General features: G+C 34.0%; 1 protein-coding gene across 3 annotated transcripts in view; it reads left to right on the top strand.

The window, feature by feature from the left end:
• Window positions 1–19507, top strand: part of FSTL5 (follistatin like 5) — a 265807-nt gene extending 246300 nt beyond the window's left edge. For all 3 annotated transcript variants that reach the window (XM_015285320.4, XM_004940911.5, XM_046940561.1), the window contains 3 exons: window positions 1613–1720; window positions 3263–3387; window positions 17077–19507. In XM_015285320.4, the coding sequence (XP_015140806.1) occupies window positions 1613–1720; window positions 3263–3387; window positions 17077–17779 (936 nt within the window). In that variant the 3' untranslated portion in view covers window positions 17780–19507. The remainder of the gene's footprint in view (window positions 1–1612; window positions 1721–3262; window positions 3388–17076) is intronic.
• Window positions 19508–20251: the final 744 nt, after the last annotated feature.

The raw sequence follows: 20251 nt of genomic DNA, 5'->3' as shown, positions 1-20251 counted from the left end.
AGAAGATCCCATAGCAGACATTTTACATTGAAATATATGTTTCCAAACTGTGAATATGAATGGTGCATAGATTTTCTGATTTAGCCAGGTACTGTTCTTTCATTTGTAAATTCTTGAAACTAAACAGAGGCACTTGTAATTGTGTAGTACAAAATTAAGTGGGATGCTTTCAAGGCATGTTGATGTAACCAGAGCTCATCACTATTTTGTACAGAGTGTGCTGGTGGCAGTTTAGCCAGGAGCAGCTGTGAAAACATGTCTCCAAAACTCTGAGAATCTTTCTGCTGCCAGCATGCTCTTGGGAGTTGCATTATCCATGCTTGACTACACAGGCAATTTCTTCTGCTCCAGGCAGTACCATGGCCCAATTCCTGAACACAACTTATGCTCATTCAGCAATGATGCAAGGGTCAGACCTTTCATTTGAGGAAGCCAAATGGAAATGTGATACACATCAACAAATTAACAAATGTTTTAGACAACTTGTCTTTTAACTTGAAGCAGAAAGTGTTATCAAACAAAAATGGCCTTTTCAAGGGTCATCTTTGTTTCTAAATGAGCTGGTGAGCAACCTGGCTTCATTTACCACTTTCAAAAGGTAAATGGTGGGTGGTTTTTTTTTTTTCGTTTTTTTTCTTTTTTTTTTTTTCCAGATGAATCTATGGCTTGCAACACCTCAGGAGTACAGTTAAGTATCATCAACAGCCTCAGCCAGCCATTAGAGCATTATCTTGAGGATCTACATCATTACTTTAAATTACCTTCACTTAATTAGCCAGCTGGTATTCTCCTTGACAAACTGATAAACAAGCTGTGCTTTACAGCTCCGTAATGGTGAGACTAAAAAGCAATTTCCACTTATTTTTGCCGCCTTAATGATAAAGATAGAAAAGTAATCCTCACAATTGTTTGCCTCGTGCAGAATGTCTCTTAATCAAATACTCTGCCCTCCCATTTCATTTCTCTGGATTCTTCAGTTCTTCTCCTAAAAAACAAAGTTTAAATCTCAAATGCCTAAAAGGTCTGTAGTCTTTGGATACAGAAATCAAGGAGGAAAAACATCTTGGTAATGATCACTTCTGCCAAAAATAGAAATTGTAAGGAAAACATTAATGTGTTAATAATATTGCCAACTTCAATAGAATATATCCAGTTAAAAAGAGTGCAATAACATTGTTTGGGCAGGGCTGCATAGGAATATCTTGTGTTGACTTTAGTATGTGGCTTGAGAATATTCTTCCCTTTTTAGCTGTTGTCCAATATTTTTTGTAGATTTTAAATCGGTATGTATGGTATGAGAGAGTTGTAGGAAAGGAAGGTTAGAATTTTTTAATTTGATTTAAAACATTTTTTTTCTAGTTTCATAATAGCCTCAACATAACGTGTTTTTGATGTCAAATATTAGAACACATAATAAAAATCACAGTTTCAGCAATTCAATGACTTTAAATTAATCAGAGGTCTGTTTCAACATCTGCCAATGTAATTTTTAAATATAATCTGAAAACATCAGAATATGCATGTCTAGTCATAGTTTTAATTCAATCATATCTATTATTTTTCTTTTCAACGTGATCAAGAGTGAGGATTTCTCATATTATTATACTTGCAGGCAGTAAGTACAGACCCTGTTCCAGTGAAACTGCACTATGATAAATCACATGATCAAGTCTGGGTGCAGAGCTGGGGAAACATGGAAAAGAATTCACCAACTTTGCAAGTGAGTATATTGATCAGACTGATTATATGCTAGGAAATCTAAATAAATAGAATATTTATGTAATTGCAACATTTATGTATTTCTCTTTAAACATCAATATGATGATGTAGCAAGGGTAGGAAAATGTCTTCAGGAAACCTGAAACAACTGAACTTGCCAGAAAAGTGTTAAGAGATTTTCTACACTCTTAGAAATGTAAATGCTGATTTGATGGAGGGTTATAGAGTACAGCTGAAAACAATGGCATGCTTTGCTAGTTTGCAGATATGCAGTTTATGATGTTTTTGCTCCTAGTCAGAGGGATACCATGGATTTTAAGCATATTCATATTTAACTAAAATTCTATTGGTGTTCTGGAGTTGACAAGCTAAGAGTTCCAACATTATTTACTGTTTTTTGCTTTGAGTTTGGGTGTTTGTTTTTTTTTTTTAGATATAAAACAATAAAAATCCTTATTTTTCCCATGCTTCTCAGCAGCAGCAAGCCTAGGGACAGTCACCAAAGACACATTTCAAGAAGCTGTTCTTCTTGAGCTCTGCTTTTTCTCCTTTCTTCTCCTAATTTAAAGTAATCCTATGAGAATACAGTGATACTGTTTGTGTCATAATTTCAAAATTACTTTTTATTTCAACTTATTTTCCTTTTCTTTAGAAGTCAGTGAAGTCCTTATTTGTCTTTTAAATGCATAATGAATAAGAAAAAAAATCAAACATACAGCTCAAATAGAAGAATGAGTAACGTTTGAAAAGAATTTTTTATACTCTTAGTAACTCTGAGTGAGTAAGGTAATCTGTGGGAGTTTAGCTGTCACTCCTCCCCCCAAAAAATGACTAATAATTGAATCAGATATATCATGCTTAAGAGCAAGCATTCATTTTCAATCTTGTTTTCCCTTGCATGATGCAATCAATTCTTTTTTTCAATCCGGTCTTAAGTGCACAAAAATGAACATCGTAGCAGCTATTAATATAAAATTGTCTGTTACTCAACTATAAAATTCTACCTCAGATGACATTCAAGATTTGCGAATTCAAAGAAAATTTATTTGTAACAACTGAAGGTATGCATAAACTGCAGCCAATGCAATATATTCAATATATGCTATATTGGATTTCTTTATGGTTTACAAGACTTAGGAGCATGTGTGGCCAGAGCTTCCTGTGGATCAGTTGATAACATTTTATCTTTTCACTCGGGCTGAAGTGCTTAAGGAACTTATTCCCCCTCTAGAGTCGAGTATGAAAAAAGACAAAATTTTAGTGTGCACTAAAGACTGCTATAGAATGTAAATGAATAAATGTGGTAGAAAAAAAAATTGAGAAGAAAAAAAATACATATGAAGAACAGCTTGTCTAGTATGCAACAATTCTCTGAAATCTGTAATCCTGATCAGCTTTATTCACTGTCATTTGCATTCCTTCTCATGGCTGAAGAATAAAACAAGAGATGGAACAAAGAGGCAATATTCTATGAATCTATTTAGATATAGATTAAACTTTGAAGGAATATTTCTATAGTTTGTTATAATGTTACTTTATGTAGGTGATAACACAAGCTAGTGGAAGTATTTCTCATCACACAATCCATACTCAGCCAGTGGGAAAGCAGTTTGACAGAGTGGATGACTTTTTCATTCCTGCTACAACCCTCATCATTACTCATATAAGGTAAGCTTTGGCTGAGTTATATTTAACTTTCAAATGAATTATAACATTGTCTCCGTGCACCTTCAGTATTGCTTTGGAAGACCCTTTTTCATATACAATACTAATAGGTTAAATGAAAGCTCTTTAGTTTATCAGAATAAACACATTTATTAAAGTAATCTATTGTGGGTTTTCTTTTTCCTTGTCTCACCAAAAGTTCAAAAATTCCCTTAATCTGTGTACTAAAGTTGAGATGTAATACCATCTGAGCTGTACTTGAGGAATTAATGACCATAACACTGAGATAATTCTCTAAGTTAGGAACACAGATCTTATTTTGGAATGATACCAATGTCTTCTACTGCTGAAAGTATTTACTGTATATACCTTTTGCTATATTGCATTAAATGCATCTTGTAATCAAGTTATTCTTTTGTTAACTGGATCAGAAAATATGCTTTTGGAGTTTTAAAAGGAAGTGTAATACAATATGACTAAAATCTTTGTGAACTAGCTTCTCTTTCTCATTCTGTCCTTTATACTTTTTTTTTTTTTATCAAGCTGTTTGTTTTTAAAACAAACCATGACTGAGCATGCAATGCAAATTCTATTTAGATGTGTGAATAAAATTAGCCTGATCTATGAGATGAGAAGATGAAATTAAGGTATTAGAACTGTTTATAGTATAATCCATGCATGGTAATAGTGCAAAATCTTGAGATCTTAATTATTTCCCTCGGTTAGTGTAACACTGTCTACATGTCCAAAGCATAGACAAAGTCTGACTGTGATAGAAATGATATATCAATTATGGAAGAATGAAAGGGTGTGACAATTTAGATCATAGGACAGAGAAAGTGTGAGAAGAAATCAATATATCATCCATGTGTAAAGCAGAAATCTTTCAAAAATTTTGCCAGCACCTCTTACATGAAAATATCTTTTTCTTCCTCAAAACACATTAGTGGGAATGCGAAATTTCATTTTTGTTTGATATATTTTCTGTAACCTTTCTACTGGTTAGAATGGAAAAATTCTGCCATCTGTACATCTGAATCTTGCCTTGATATTCATTAGCACTCTATACTTTGGACTGTTAGGTTCTTTGCAAAGTGGAACAGACCTATTTCAGTTTAAGAGTGATAGTGTCTCCCTTTGTTTTAGGATCCAGTCAAACTTTCCTTTCACTGCTAAGTTAAGGGAGAAATAGTTTCGAGCAAACACCATTAGAAATCAAGCCACTGATGTTTATAGATAGCAAATCCCTGTTTATTCAGTCTCAGCTGCAGATGGATTAGCTTGGCACCCCATGAAAAGGCTTTAAAAACATGGATTTTTTAATTCTAGAATTAAATATATATACTTTTTCAACTAAGAGTAGTTCATATACTGGCTCCGACAGGGTGCTCTGGAGTATTAATGAGGGGCATAAAAATCCTTCTCTTTCTCACAAAACTAAGAAAATGCAACATTTGCTTACAGATAGTCAGTTTCCCAAAGCTTTTCTTGAATTTTCTATTCCAGCCACTAACAATGAACCAAAAGTGTTGATAAATCAGTAATGAAAAGGAGGCTATGGTACAAGCCTATAATGAATAAAAAGAAGAAGAACACTGAAAGGAGTTTGTTCAGACTTGCTGTTGGAAGTCTAAAGATTTCAAAGGGGGGAAACTTATATTTAAATCTATAATTTGCATTTAAATTTATGATTTATAAGTTCATTACATTTGCTTATGTAAACATAGTGTATATTATTACAACCTGTCCTACTGTCTTCATCTGCTTTGTTTTGCCTCTGACATGTGAACTCACAGCCAATCTATGAAAAATTACAGCATAAGAATGAATGAATGTAAAGCTTGCTATTTTTCATGCATTCTGTCATGTCCGTATTTTCAAACACATGCTGCTTGAAAAAATTCCCAAATCCCCACTCAGTTGTGTTGAAAAGTAATCAGATACTGTAGCTACAAGAGCGGACAGAGTGGAATCTGCAATAGATAGAAGTCCCAAGATCTTTTTTCCAAGTTATTTCTGAGGAATATAAGTACAAACCTTATTCCCATTGTAGAGGGACCTCTTAAAAATTGAGAATACATATATTTTTTTTCTTATTTTGCCTTATTCGTTCACTGATAACAAAATTTTAATAATTGAGGTATTCTTTGTGCCAAAGCAGTTCAGTGCTTGTCCCTAGCTGTCTGCTAACACCCATTTCTTATAATAAAAATAGACATTTGCAATTAGTATGTGGGATGGCTGTAAAAAGATGACTTGTACAATGCTCATGAAAATATATTCTTAGAAGCCTAAGGAGCAAAAGTGCTGATTATTTCAGCTTCATTGTTCATAAATTGAAGTGAACAAAAGATAATTGGAATAAATTAAGGTCTATCATTACACTGCTGTAAAATGTTTCAAAAGCAATATTAAATGAACTCACTGTAATGGAGTCACACTAACTTTTTAGATGGTTTAATCTTTTAGCAAGCATTTTAAATGTGATACAGTTAGAAGAGTGAACAATCAACTCACTGGTGAGATGGCTCAGGATCTGAATATTCTCAGTTTGAAATTTTCTCTCTCTTATTTCTCTGTTATGTACGATAACAAGGGAAGCAGTCTTGCTAAAGTTATACTTATTCATTTGCACAACACATTCCAAAAACTAAGCTTTTCCTTAAGAGGTAATTGGAGTATGCTGCCAATGTGAAACTTAAATACTCTTGTGGGGTGGTGACTCAATACATTCAGAAGTTTGGATGGAGAAATTCACATTTAATATTCCAGAATTTAAACCTGTAGAGGGATGTGAAATAGCTGAAGGACTGTGAGAGAATTATCAATATTTTTATGAAAATATGCACAAAAAATATTATTCCAAAGGTCTGGTGTAATCAGAAAGGATTTCCTATTCAAATGTTTCACAAGTCAAAAAAAAAAAGAAAAAGAAAAAAAAAAGAAAAAAAAATGAAAGCGATAAATGTAAAGCCAGTAAGAGATGAAGAATAGACAAAAGAGGTTGAATATTTCATGTAGCGAACGTAATTTAGCTCAAAGATACAAGATAATTTAATATTTTAGAAATTAAATTAAGAAGATGCAATTTTACAGGAGTAGAGAGTTTACAAACTGCTCTTAGTAATTAAGCTAAGAAGCTGTACTTCTACAGGGGAGAAATCTACAAAGCTGAAGGATTTGAAGAAAGAAGCTCAGTAGCACCAGGGCAATCAGCAAAGATGTAGCAATTAACTGCAATGTCTAATGATGGTTGTAGAATCTTTCAGTAAATCCTCCATGGTAGCAGTGCACACACAGAGGTTTAGGGGCTCATGCTGTACCATCTCCCATCTCTGTAAACTGTCTTTGTGATGGTAGCGTTAAATGGGAAACTTGTAGCCATTCCTTCCCTCTCTGTATTCCCCCACATGAAGGTCTGTTTTGGTACTTGTGTGTTCTTTTTGAAGAGTAAGCTCACAGAAACTTCTCAGGAAGAAGGAGATAAGACAGCAAGAAGTCTTTTACTGCATCCTTCTGCTTTAAATTGTAGATTTTTCAGCATCTTTGTTCTAAAGATATTATGAAGGAAATACAAATTGGGAGATTCAGTTCAGAAAGGACTCTGAAACTTGCTCAGCTACTATTGGCAAGAGAAAGAAAATCCCTATGTTTTACTTCAAATACTCATTGGTATTCCAAATAAATCAATCTATAAAGGTTAATTAAACTTTGAGATGATCTTAGTGCAATTAACAAAGATTTTGCATGTTTATTGATTAACTTCCAGAACTCAATTATTTTAAAAGTTATGCGATGCCTGATATGGAGTTTATTTTTCTTCATAGCAGCCCTTATGATTTTGTATTTTCACTCGTGACTTTGGAATAGTGAAAATTCATTTACAAATTTTTATTTCTACATTCATATTTTTGAGAATTTAGGAAAACATTATTCAGGACATTCTTTTCTATTTGATATTATGATATATTATATATTCTAATATTTAGTAAACCTGAGATGCTTATTTATTTATATGAATCAAAGAAAACTTCAAAATCTGCAGTGATATACTGTGTTTTGACTGTGTTCATTCCATGTGTTCCCAACTGTCAACATGCAATATTTCCTTGTAGATAAACTACTCTAACTTCCATCTTAACAGCAACGATAACAAAAATAATAACCCTAAACATTAATAATGTAACACAGTAACTTTGCTACAACATGCCTCAGTTCTTCCCTTGCTGATCTTACATTCTCAATAGAAATGTCAACCTGTATGCTTTTATGTACCAAAAAATCGATCACATTTTTAAAACAGAATAAATATCTGCTTTGATACAGTCTAGTATTTTTTTAATTTGGGTCATTAGTTAAAAAAAAAGAAAAAGAAAAAGAGAGAGAGAGAGAAGATAGGGGGCGGAAAAAAGAATTTGTAAAGTTTAGTGCTTGTTGTCGTTTTCAGTGCTCATATATGTCCCCTGATATCACAGTAGGTGAGCTTCATTTTGAAAATGCAGATCTTTGGGGAATGTTTTGACATACATGATTTATCATCTTCACATTCCTTATCTCTACCTCATTATTCATTTTCTACAAGAATCAAGTATTTATTTTTCCATGTACAATTTTTCCTGTGCATTCTTTATGACATCTGCCCACCATGCTGTTACTCTGTTTTTTGGTGTGCCAGATCTTAATTCTATCATTCGTTGTACTGACATTCAAGGCTATCTTTAGGAATGTCTTTTGTTCAGTGTGTCAGTGTAGCTAGCCCTTTCCTTGACTTTCATTCTTTATACAATCAAGTGATTTTTTTGTTGTTGTTAAATTGCTTGCATGCATTTTCTAAAATATAAAAGAAAAAAACACATTTGCTTCCTATACTTTTTTTTTTTTCCCCCGAGAATTAGTTGTGTTAAAGCACAAATAATTTCCTATATTCCTGGATTCTAAAAATATACTTTCTTTGTCATAAAATGTCTTTCATTATTTTCTTGTGAGTGCTGTAATCAATTTGCCATAGTGAAAATGTACTTCATATATGTCTGTTGTAACAGAAGTCTCAGACAATTAATGGACTCTGGCATCGTTACTACCCTGAAATACCAGGACAGTCCTTACACTCTGCAAAGGCGTATACATGAATCAAAATCCCAGACTGTTTGGGCTGTGTTAAAAGAAATGAGCCTTTCCAGTGAAGCCTGAAAAGCCATAGAGAAATTTCTTAATAGTTCCTTGACATAGGTTGCTTGGAGATACTCTTCAGCGTACACTCCATTTCACTTCTATAGATCTCTAGTGAGATACGATTTAAATGCTCTGCAGGTACAATCTAAAACTGACGGAGAAAAAAAAAGTAGTAAAAGAGACCTGCCATCAAATTTTATTCTATATCGGAATTGACCTTTTCATTCATTTAAGAAAAATGGAAGTGATGATGTTTTTATAGCCAAAAATTGCTCATTTTCCATCAGGGTGACCTCGCAACCTTCTGTTCTGTTTTTAATTTTCTTATTCTGACTTTGTCATCTTCTCATTCCTGTTCCTTAGATCTACTGTGTTAAGATTTCAAAGGTACATTATCATAGTCACATATTACTGCTGAAAATATTATTTATAACTTTTTCTGACAGGGTTTTAAATATTTCATTTACAGTGATAGGAAGATTCTCTGTGCTTAACACAGTTATGTACAGGTACGGGGGGAGCCTTTTCTGCTGCAAAACAGAAATATGAAGCATAATGTTGTAATGAACAACTTGAACAAAATTAGGGAAGCAAACTTCAAAGGTCAAAGACTACTGCAGTACCCAAAAGTAAAACAACTATTATGCTGATGAGCAATAGCCAACAGACAAAATGCACTTAGCCTTTTTTTATCATCAAACAACCATTTCTGAACTGCAGAAATTAAAGATGTTTTCTCAGCAACTTGCCATCAGTGAACTATTTCTGGGAACAATCATTTTCTAAATCCTGAGGGGAAGACCTGTGTGCCCTTGCACTGCTGGTAGTTTTCATTTTGGAAGTCTTTCTGATTTCTAAAGGTCTAATCTGAATCTAAATTTATGGATGAAATATTTAGAGATAAGTATTTTATTTGTGCAATATAGTACGGTAGTTATATAGAAAATGACAATAAAAATCTTGTATATTAAAACTTATTATAAAGATTTATTGCGAAGTGAGAAAAAAATAACTTTGTGATTATTTTGGTGATGTGAATGCAAGGCCTCTATGAAGTAAAAAAATTAAAAAAAAAAAAAATCAGTGAAAACAATCTTCCTGAGAATCATCTATTTATGCACCTAAAGTGAAGAATAATTTTAATAAAGAAAAGTAATGGCAGTGTTGAATAATTTTCTTTTCTTGCTGATGTCGTCTTCAGAACTACGGTGGATAATTTTCATAATTTCATCAGGAAAAAAAAAAAAAGAGGCTTGATATTTAACACATTTTTATTTTAGAATTTTGTTTAAGTACTACTTTCCCACATTGCCAGATTAGATTCTTATAGAATCAGAGTCTACCATAATCATCTAACAGACTGTTCATGGCATTTACTTGGGGCAAATTTGATCAAGACTTCTAGAAGCAGAACTATATTGATTCTATATTTATTTATTTATTTATTTATTTATTGCATACGTTTTGAGTAATGGTCCCTAATGCATAGAATTTTGAATGGTTTTAAACATCAGTGTTATTCACTTGATGTAAAGCGCATAATGTTTCTTACAATTTTATTGAATTGAGTTGTACAGGTTAAAAACTTCTACTTTGTACCAAAGTACTGGGGTTTTTATTTATTTATTTATTTATTGGTACAAATTATTTTCACTGTAGGTCATCTATTTCTCTCTGCCTTTTACTTGCTTTCTGTTCTGAGAATATAATTTTACTTAAGTGTTTGATCTCAGATCTTTTCACAAAATGGCCAATGATTTAAGGGGAATAATCTGTGGAGGTAGGGCCAGAAACAAGAAAGAGGAGGATATCAGTGTTTACATAATTTTCTACTCTATCATTTTTTCTGAACTCAACCATAGATACAGTTTTATGTTAAAGTATTCAGAAATAACAATAATAATATTCTCATTTATAGCAGTATTTTCCTCAGGCTTTCCTTGTATTGTCATTACTTTTTAACCAGTGTTTAGACATTTCCTGTTTTATGATGAATACAGTTGCCCTTATAAATAATGTATGTGTCTTGTCTGAAGGAAGAAAATAACAACATTTGGGAAACTAAGTTGTGAATTTACTTCTTGTTGACAGCTCTACGCTAGCTTCTTGCTCAGCTATTCTTTGGGTATAGGAGATGAAATCTTACATGTGTAATATGAAAGTTAGAAAAAATGGTACCTTGCAAAAAAACTGTTTTGAAGAGTGGTGTCAGAATTCACATGATTTTGGAACTTTGTATGGAATATCTATTCCACTATTTATTCATACTTTATTTGACTAGAACTTCCTGTTAAAAAAAAAGATTACATCTTCCCTAATTCTATAGCTAAAGGTCTCTGTATTGTCCTGCATTCTGTCACGTATTGGTTTTGTCACTTACAATTTCCTAGTTCATGTATCATTTTTTAATAAACTGATAAAAAGACCAGATTATAAAAAATGTAATAGTAAATTACACTAGCTGTTGTAGCACTGTGATCATTTTACAAATGTGCTTAGTCTGAAGCACCTTTTTTTATGGTGTATTACTTGAAATCTATCGGAACTACACAAAATTCTGTCACTGCCATTCTAGATGGAAGTCTAAGCATGCTGCCTCCCCTTAGGAGGTCAAGCCTAAACATTTTATTAAGCCTATCCATTTTCATGACAGCTGATGAACAGGGTAGTTGAATGTTTGTTTGTTTAAGTTAACTGCTCACTGTTTTGCATGACATACTGGCTTACAATTACCTAAATCTGAGTACTAAATTCCATTCTTAAACTACATTCTAGTAATTGAGTGTCAAGACTTTTTTTTTTTCCTAGCTATAGCATTAAAATAAATGAACTCATTTGTCCACACTGTACTTTTTTTTACTAAACACAAATGTCACTACTGTTTAAGAAAGTGAATATATTTCCTGTCAATTTTCACATGGCGTTCACCTGAAAGCAATTTTTCTGATATTTTATGTTGCATAACACTGAAATCTCTCCTTTACAGAAGGAAAAAAAAAAAAAAAAATAGAAGCATGTCTAAACAGAAAGAAGAAAATGTAAAAGACTTATTTACTTTGAGGGCGACACAGCACTGGAATGGACTGCCAAGATAAGCTGTGGAGTCGCCTTCTCTGGAGATATTCAAGACACTTCCGGACACTTTCCTGTATGACCTGTTGCAGAGAGCTTGCTTTCTCAGTAGGGTTGGACTAAATGATCTCCAGAGGTCCCATACATTGCTTACAAATCTGTAATTCTTTAACCATTTTTAACATGCTGTAAACTTTATTCATTTTAATTATTCCACTCTTAATGAGGGTAGTTTTTTTACTGCTTCCTCATACCTGCCCCCAATGCTTCCAAAAACAGGAAAATAGGGCACTCATTCATATAGACTTCACTGTTGAAAAAATGGATTTTTCAGTTAACACCTTTTAGGATATTCTTCCTGTCTCCATTCAGTTAGTTTGGACAAGTCACATAATTTATTTCTCTCCGTTTCCCTTCATCTTGGTATTGCAAAGCTCGTTAGTTTTCACAGGCAGCTATTGACTCCTTGTGGTGGGTTGACCCTGGCTGGCAGCTGAACCACCATACATCTCACTTTTATTTACTGAGATGAGGGAGAGAATGGGATAGTTGAAAGTGAGAAAACTCATGGTTCACCGTGAAGACAATTTAATAAGTGAAGGAGTAGGAAAAAAAAAAAGAGTGATGCAAAAGCATGAGTCACCACCAGCAGACCAGTGCCCAGCCAGTTTTTCATGCAATGGCTGTTCAGAAAGAGTTTTATTGCTGAGCATGATGTTATATGGCAAAGAATGTCTTTGGTCAGTGGGAGAAGGCTGTCCTGGCTGTGTTCCAGACTCTTCCACCCTCAGCCTATTTGTTGAGGGGAAGAAGAAATAGAAAAGGCCTTGTTGCTGTATAAGCACTGTTCAGCAATAGCTAAAACATTGGTGTTCTATAAACACTGTTTTGGTCACAAATCTAAAACTTGACACCATATGAGCTGCTATGAAGAAAATTAACTTCATCCCAGCCAAACCCAGTGCACTCCTCAGATGGAAAGTGCTATAGAATTGCTAAGCATAATTATTCACATTTCTCTTTTTTGAAAGTTTGTCATGATGTGATTGAAAATTTTTGGTGTGATGGAAATTGTTGAATGTCTACTATTAAAATCTTTATTATTCATACATATACAGTAAGTAAAGAAAGAGAATCTCAGATATCTGAGTTCTAGTATATAGTCCAATTGGAGTGTTATGCCCACAGGCTACAGATTCCCACATGCATAAACTGTAAAATAAAGAATTGGAAATGTGAAGATTTGCTCTCATATCTTGCAGGCTTGAATTGCACAAGTTCACAATATGCACTCTGACAAATGCCTTTATAGGCTGTCGGATATTGTATATGATTTCACTGCATAGAAGAGACATGAGGGTTGAGATTCTCATAAATATTGATCAGGGTTTAATGAACAGTGGGAGACTTCTGAATATCAATCTATATAAGCAGAAATTTTGCATTAAACACACTGCCATCTATGTATAAATCATTTGGGAAAAGTGAAGTTACTCTAAAGTATCACTTGTTCTCCAGCAGCATAGTCATAAAAAACAGGCTAACAGCACAAAGGCGACAGGCACAATTTCATTGCATGATTATGAGTGGCTGTATTTTTTTAATCCTTCTGGAAAACTAAGTGCTTCTGAAAAGTTATTAGATTATGGTAGCTTTGGGGGTTGAATTCAGCTAGCCACAAGACAGAATGAAACATAGAGTTTAGTGCCAACTTCTTTACCCAGTCAAAATAGTCTGGCTTTACTTTAAGTGAAACAAACAAAAAGACAACTAAACAATGGAATAGTGGAAGCTTAGCTCATTCACTTGCTGTTTGTACTAAATTCTCAATAAAACTCCACTAATATCAGTTTTGTGAACTGTCCCCACTGAATTGGGATTATAGACACCACTGGAAGGCAACATTTCAGTATTGATAATTCACTGTTTAAAGATCTGGTAAATTATGCTATTTTATTATATATGGGTTGTTTTCTTTTTTTTTCTTTCTTTCTTTCTTTTTTTTTTTTTTTTTCAAATTCCAGCTAATCTTTGTACTTCAAAGCTTCCTTTAGAATCCATGCAATGATAGAATATTTTGAGTTGGAAGAGACCCTTAAAGGTCATCCAGTCCAACTCCGCTGCTATGAACAGAGATATTACAACTACATCAGGTGTTCAGAGCCCCGTCCAGCCTCACCTTGAATGTCTCCATGGACAGGGCATCTAGCACCTCTCTGGGCAGCCTGTTCCTACACTCCATTACCCTTGTCATAACAATTTTTTTTCATATATCCAATCTAAATCTCCCCTCTTTTAGTTTGAAAGCATTTCCTTTTGTCCTATCACCACAAACCCTGCTGAAGAATCTGTTTCCTTCTTTCTTATAGCCCCTCTTTAGATAATGAAAGGTTGCTATCAGGTCTCCCTGGAGTGTTCCCCTCTCCACAGCTCCAGAACCTGTCCTCACAGGGGAGGCATTCCACCTCTAGCATCATTTTTGTGGCCTTCCTCTGAACGTGTCCAACAGATCTGCATCTCTCCTGCACTGAGGACTCTACATCTGGATGCAGTATTCCAGTTGAGGTCTCACCAACACAGCCGAGGGGCAGGATCACTTCCCTGGACCTGCTGGCCATGCTTCTTTTGATGCAGCCCAGGATACAGTTTGCTTTCTGGGCTGCGAGGGCACATTGCTGGCTCATGTCCAGCTTGCCATCCACCAGTACCTCCAAGACCTTTTTGGCATTCATGTGTGTCAATCACACTACACAGTGTGGAGCCATCCACAAACTTGCTGGGAGTGAACTCGATCCCACTGTTGATGTCATTGTTGAAGATGCTAAAGGTCATTCATTCCAGTACTGACTACTGAGGGACACCTCCCATCATGTTTCTCCATCTAGACATTGAGCCATTTACCACCACTCTCTGTGTACAATCTTACAACCTGTACCTTGTCCATCAAGTCTTGTCCACTCTTCAAATCCATATCGTTCTGATTCGGAGGGAAGGAGGTTGTGGGAGATTGTGTCAAAGGCCTTACTGAAGTCCATAGAGCCCTAGTGTCTTACAATATTATTTTTTGACAAATCTAGGAAGTACTATTTTAGTACAGCTACTCTTGCCTCCTCATCAGGAAGACAAAGGACAAGTTGACAGTGAAAGCGTGAGAAAAAATACTCAAGGGCAGAGATCTTTGTGAAGAGCAGTTTATTCATTATTGCAGTAATAGGTGCACACCTCCTAATGACAAGGGAGAAACTGCGCACCTAGTCAGTGAAATCCACTCCGTTATATACACTAGATCTAATGCAGGTAGTACCTCTCCTGGCACTCACTGGTTGAGCATCTCAAGCTCACAATCTTCCCAATGCTGTTGATACAATATATTTCCATACTGTGTCTGTTTCCAACTTTCTGTGTTTAGGCATGTTCTGTGCTTTTCTATGACGATAGGAGGACAAAGTTTCCAAAACTTAGCACATTCGTTCTGTGCTTATTCTATGCTACAAAGAGAAGTACTGAAAATTTCCACTGCAAAAACACAATCTACCTCTCACAAAAGTACTAGTAACAATCTAGCACTGGCATACCAAGATGTTCATAATGCTGGAAAGAAGGGAAGTACAGACAGATACACATGGTTGTTAGAAGGCAGCAATTAGGTTATTGTACAGTGGTCTAAAATTTATTTGCAACTGATCCTTGCTGATCCTTGCTGTATGCAGCCAAGCAAATCTTGAAGCAGGATTTCATGATCTATGATGATCTATTAAAAAAGATGTATTCTAGTTATCTGCACTTATTCCCATCTCTCTCTTTTTAGATCTCAGTTGCACTGGTTTGGGTAACCTGTATCATAATCAGTAAAAACATATGTTGGATATTAAATAACTTGTATCATCAACCTGGCTTTGCCAGTGGATCATAGTATAGCCATAGGGAAGTCACTCAGCTTTTTGCTTCACTTACCATGATATTTGTAAAATGCTCTGTAAGTTAAAACTTCTACTTAAGTTCACCGTATTAATACTCTGCTAGTGTATCTGATCTTTTAATGTAGTTACCTCTAGGCTAAAGTTTTCCACATTATATCAGTGTTTAAAATTGTGAGTTTTTCAAGTTTGAACAAGAAAATCTTTTCAGAGTGTTAACATGATATTATTAGCGGTACTATGATCCTATGAGGCAGGATGCAAGATGCAAGGATTTTGGAAAGTAGGGCTGAAATTAAAAATGTTCCTGAAAATAGTACCAATTTGGTAAGAAGAACAAATAATTAATCCTGTTTTATGTCTGAGGAACTGACTGAGCAGTGTCCTGAAATCTTTCTGCATGTGAACTTGCAGAGTATAATGTGAAATTTTATACTATTTTCAACAACTCTGTTGTTGAAACATTGTGGTTCTCATAGTGCTTCATATGGATAGGATCTGAAAGGTATTTTTAGATTATATGTCATCACACAGCAGCAAGAAAGCTTCATTCTTGGGATCAGAGATTCAGAGTAAAATGTTAAGAAATGTGCCAAAGGAAAACAACTGTTTCAGAGAAGTGCTGTGAATGGTCCTTAGATTATAAACAAGACTAAGAAACTTTGACATAACTTTATAGTATTTAGAGCACTGTCTTTTTGCATACATACAATCAAAAAATTGTGCAGTCAGAACTTATAGGTTAACAGAGAATATATAATATATAATACATTATATATATATAATATATAGCATATATATATTAATATATAATTATAATATATATAATTTTATATATATATTATATAATATATTATATATATATATATATAATATAGTATATATTTAAACTGTTACAAACATTAAGCTCTAGAATTTTAAGGTTTAATCATATTGTTCACGTTCAGTAAGAATTCCTTGAATGCATGGAAATACATAAAGATTCATTTAAAAGTGTAAGAAATGTGGGGTTGGAGTAGTTGGGAGTCATAACTTAAATTCTTTTATGATACTCACTTCTGCTGAATTAGAATGAGAAAGATTAGGATAATTATCTGAATAACAATGAGCACTGGATAAAGCTGATGTTCCCAAGAAAGTTGAAAAAGGAATGTGAAGTGAATAAAAGCTTGTGGGATGTATTATCTATTGATATTTAATATATATTTTTTTCCTCCTAGCTTTTGTAAAAGTTTTAACTGAATAGGTATTCAGAGTAATGTTTACTTTCCCCCCAGTGTCTATAGAAATAAAACACTGCCAATTAATCAGGGAAATGTTTTTTAGACATTTGGCACAATTTAAAATATAATTGCAAGAACACTGAAAATTAAATAATATAAAATGCTTCATCTCTGAAACATCTGAAGCTAAAATATGTATTTGTACACTGCTGCAAGTATTAACTCATGTACTTTGTTATATTGCCTTTCCACATTTGTACATGATGCATACAACAATTCTTTCTTTGACTTTGTGCTTTTTCTTCCAGGTTTGGATTTATTCTTCATAAAGATGAGCCTGTGCTCCAGAAAATTGATCTTGAAACTATGTCGTACATCAAGACAATTAGTTTAAAGGATTATAATTGCATTCCTCAGTCCCTGGCTTATACACATCTTGGAGGATTTTTTTTTATCTACTGTAAACCTGATACCACTGGTGCTGTTCTACCACAACTTATAGTGGATAGTGTTACTGATTCTGTGATTGGATACAATGGTGATGTAACAGGCAGACCTCACGTCTCTCCAGATGGACACTACCTTGTCAGTATTGATGATGCGAAAGGTCTCATGAGGATCCAGACCATAACAATGAGAGGAGAAATACTGGATGCATTTGACATTCACACAAATTTGCACATATCTGATGTAGCTTTTCAGCCATCATTCACTGAAGCTCATCAATACAACATCTACTGTAGCTCCAGTACACAAACTGACGTTCTCTTTGTGGAGCTCTCCTCTGGCAAGGTTAAGATGGTGAAGAGTCTAAAGGAGCCTGTCAGGGCAGGCGAATGGCCTTGGAACAGTAAGAACCGTCTTATAAAAGACAGTGGCCTTTTTGGTCAGTATCTCATGACCCCTTCCAAGGAGTCTCTGTTTATCCTGGATGGACGGCTCAATAAATTAAATTGTGAAATCACTGAAGTTGAGAGAGGCAACACAGTAATTTGGGTTGGGGAAGCATAAGGATCTATGTTGAATATTTGCTGAATTAATAGTTTTACAGTATGTTGCACTTAAATTTTAGCATTCTTTAAATTTACACCAATTTCATTTGAAATTGTTAAGCCCTTCTATGCCTGATATTTCTTTGACTTGAATGCAGTTTGAGTCAATTTCCACATAAAAGTTACTAAAACAACAGCTATTTGCTAATGGTAGCCTTATTAATTATCAGCCAAGATTGTATTGGTTGACTGGAATTACTACATATTGAAAATGATGACAAATACCATGCGTTACTTTAAAGAAAATTGAAAAAAACATAAAGCTTCAGGGAATTTAACATGATACTTTGCATTTGTAAATGGAAGAATTGAATATCATTCAAATATTGGTTTGCTTTGCTTCAAACACAAAATAAGAGATGTACAACTTTTTGCTCCTTAAACTGAAATAGGATGTCCTGTTTTGTTCAGTTCACTGTTTAATATTTTCGTGCCTTGAAGTGAAAGTCTCACAAGAAAGGTAAAGCATAGAAATTGTATAACTTATTCCCATTGTGGCTACAGGATTGCTTGACATTGGAGAGGAACATTTACTATCAAATTCTTGTCTCAAGCTTTGGGACATAGAAAGAGAAAAAAGAAAAAAATATTTGCAGTGCAGGTTTCTGATCAGTGCAATTCAAGAAGCTTATTTTTATGGTGAGTCTTATTTGAGAGAGCTGGGTTTTTTTGATGGTTTTTTTTTTCTTTTTTTTTTAAATATATGTTAGATTTTTCAGCTTTCACAGGGTTCCATCAGTAAGGAGTCTGAGTTCCACTACAGAGAACCACTGCATTTACCTATTCAAAGTAACCAAATTCTGAATATCTGACTACACAATGCTTTACTTTTACTGACAAGAATACTGATATTTAAAAAATATGTATACATTTTAGGAAGCTGGAAACTCAGAGAATTGAAGTTAACAAGTAGATAATATTTTTGCTTATTCATTATACCATTGATGCATATTTATTAAACTATTTGGATAAGTCAACAAATTTTCTATGTCATGCATCCAATTGGACTAGTGAAAAAACACAAAAAACCCACCACCAACAATAACAACAAAAACTTTGTATTTTTTTATAGTTTATTAACTTAGAATTCTAATTTTAATGGTGAGTAAACATCTAAATGGGAAAAAATGAGATTCTCAGAAATAAAATAACAATAGTTAATAGGATAAGAAAGCCAGCAGTAAACAACTATCCAGACTTAGAGTTTGGGAGTGTTTTTATTTTTATTATGTTTTTGCTAAGGAATGCTTATAAGCTCTTAAACTGACCTCCTTTTACTAAAGGCAATCAAAAAAAAAAAAAAAAAACCAACTTTTTTTAAACAAAATTTTACCCTGATTTAGATTGTGTAAATTTAGAAATCTGGAATTTTCTAGCATTGTAATCTTGTGTACATTTAGCATCCTGCCCTTTGTGATACAGTAAATCTCTCTGTAGCTTGAGCAAATCTCCTGGTAGGTAGATTTAATTAAATTAAGAGTCTGCTTACATTTCTAGTTACTGAATCTGTTTTCCTTTTTAACAACTTTTTTCCATTGTGAACAAACAAGAATCGTGTAAACTGTCCGTTATTCACTTATTTGCAGTAATCTGTCTCATGCATTTTTCTTCTGTATCTTACACCACGTGAATGTTATGTATGTAGAAAATGCTTGATAAAAGAAGAATAAACCCCATAAATTTTAAACGGTTCTGATTTTGGTGAATGCTCCAATGTAGCCACATTGGAGTGGCATTTAACATGTATTTTATGTGAAAGCAAGGTAGAAGGAAGTGAATCTGCCTTTTGTATGTATAAAACAAGTATATGTAAAATACATGACACTAATACGGAAAGAAAATTTTCTAGAAGGGTTTAACTAACTGGAAATTTTATTTGGCTGCTACAGACAAAAGTGCATCAATTAATCAAGTAGACACAAAGTAATTAGAGTGTAGATAGATGTCTATTCTGATGCCTAGATCCTGAAGGCAAAGGCATTTAGTCTAGAAGCTGTACAAACATATAAGTCTGAACCAAGAAGCATGACACTCAAGCAGCACAGCTAAATAGCTCCCTATCCAATCTGCTTGGTGTAGATGGAATGTATATGTACTTTGGCCTCTCTTTATCCAAACATTAACAATTAAAGATAAGAATTGGATTTATCACAATAATGGAATTCCAAAATTCTTTTCATAGAATCAAAGAATCCCAGAATGATTTGAGTTGGAAGAGACCTTAAAGAACAGCAAGTTCCACCTCTCCCCTCACCCCTGCCATGTGCAGGGACACCTCCTAGACCAGGCTGTCCAAAGCCTTGAACACTTCTAGGCATCCACACCTTCTCTGGGCAACTTGTTGTAGTGTCTCACTACTCACACTGTGAAGATTTTTTTCCTAATATTTAGTCTAAACCTACCTTCAATTAGTTTAAAACTATTACACCTT

Source organism: Gallus gallus, chromosome 4, assembly GCF_016699485.2.
Source record: "Gallus gallus isolate bGalGal1 chromosome 4, bGalGal1.mat.broiler.GRCg7b, whole genome shotgun sequence".
Classification (NCBI taxonomy): Eukaryota; Metazoa; Chordata; class Aves; order Galliformes; family Phasianidae; genus Gallus; species Gallus gallus.
The sequence above is the reverse complement of the archived record's forward strand: the minus strand, read 5'-3'. Positions and strand labels throughout refer to the sequence as shown.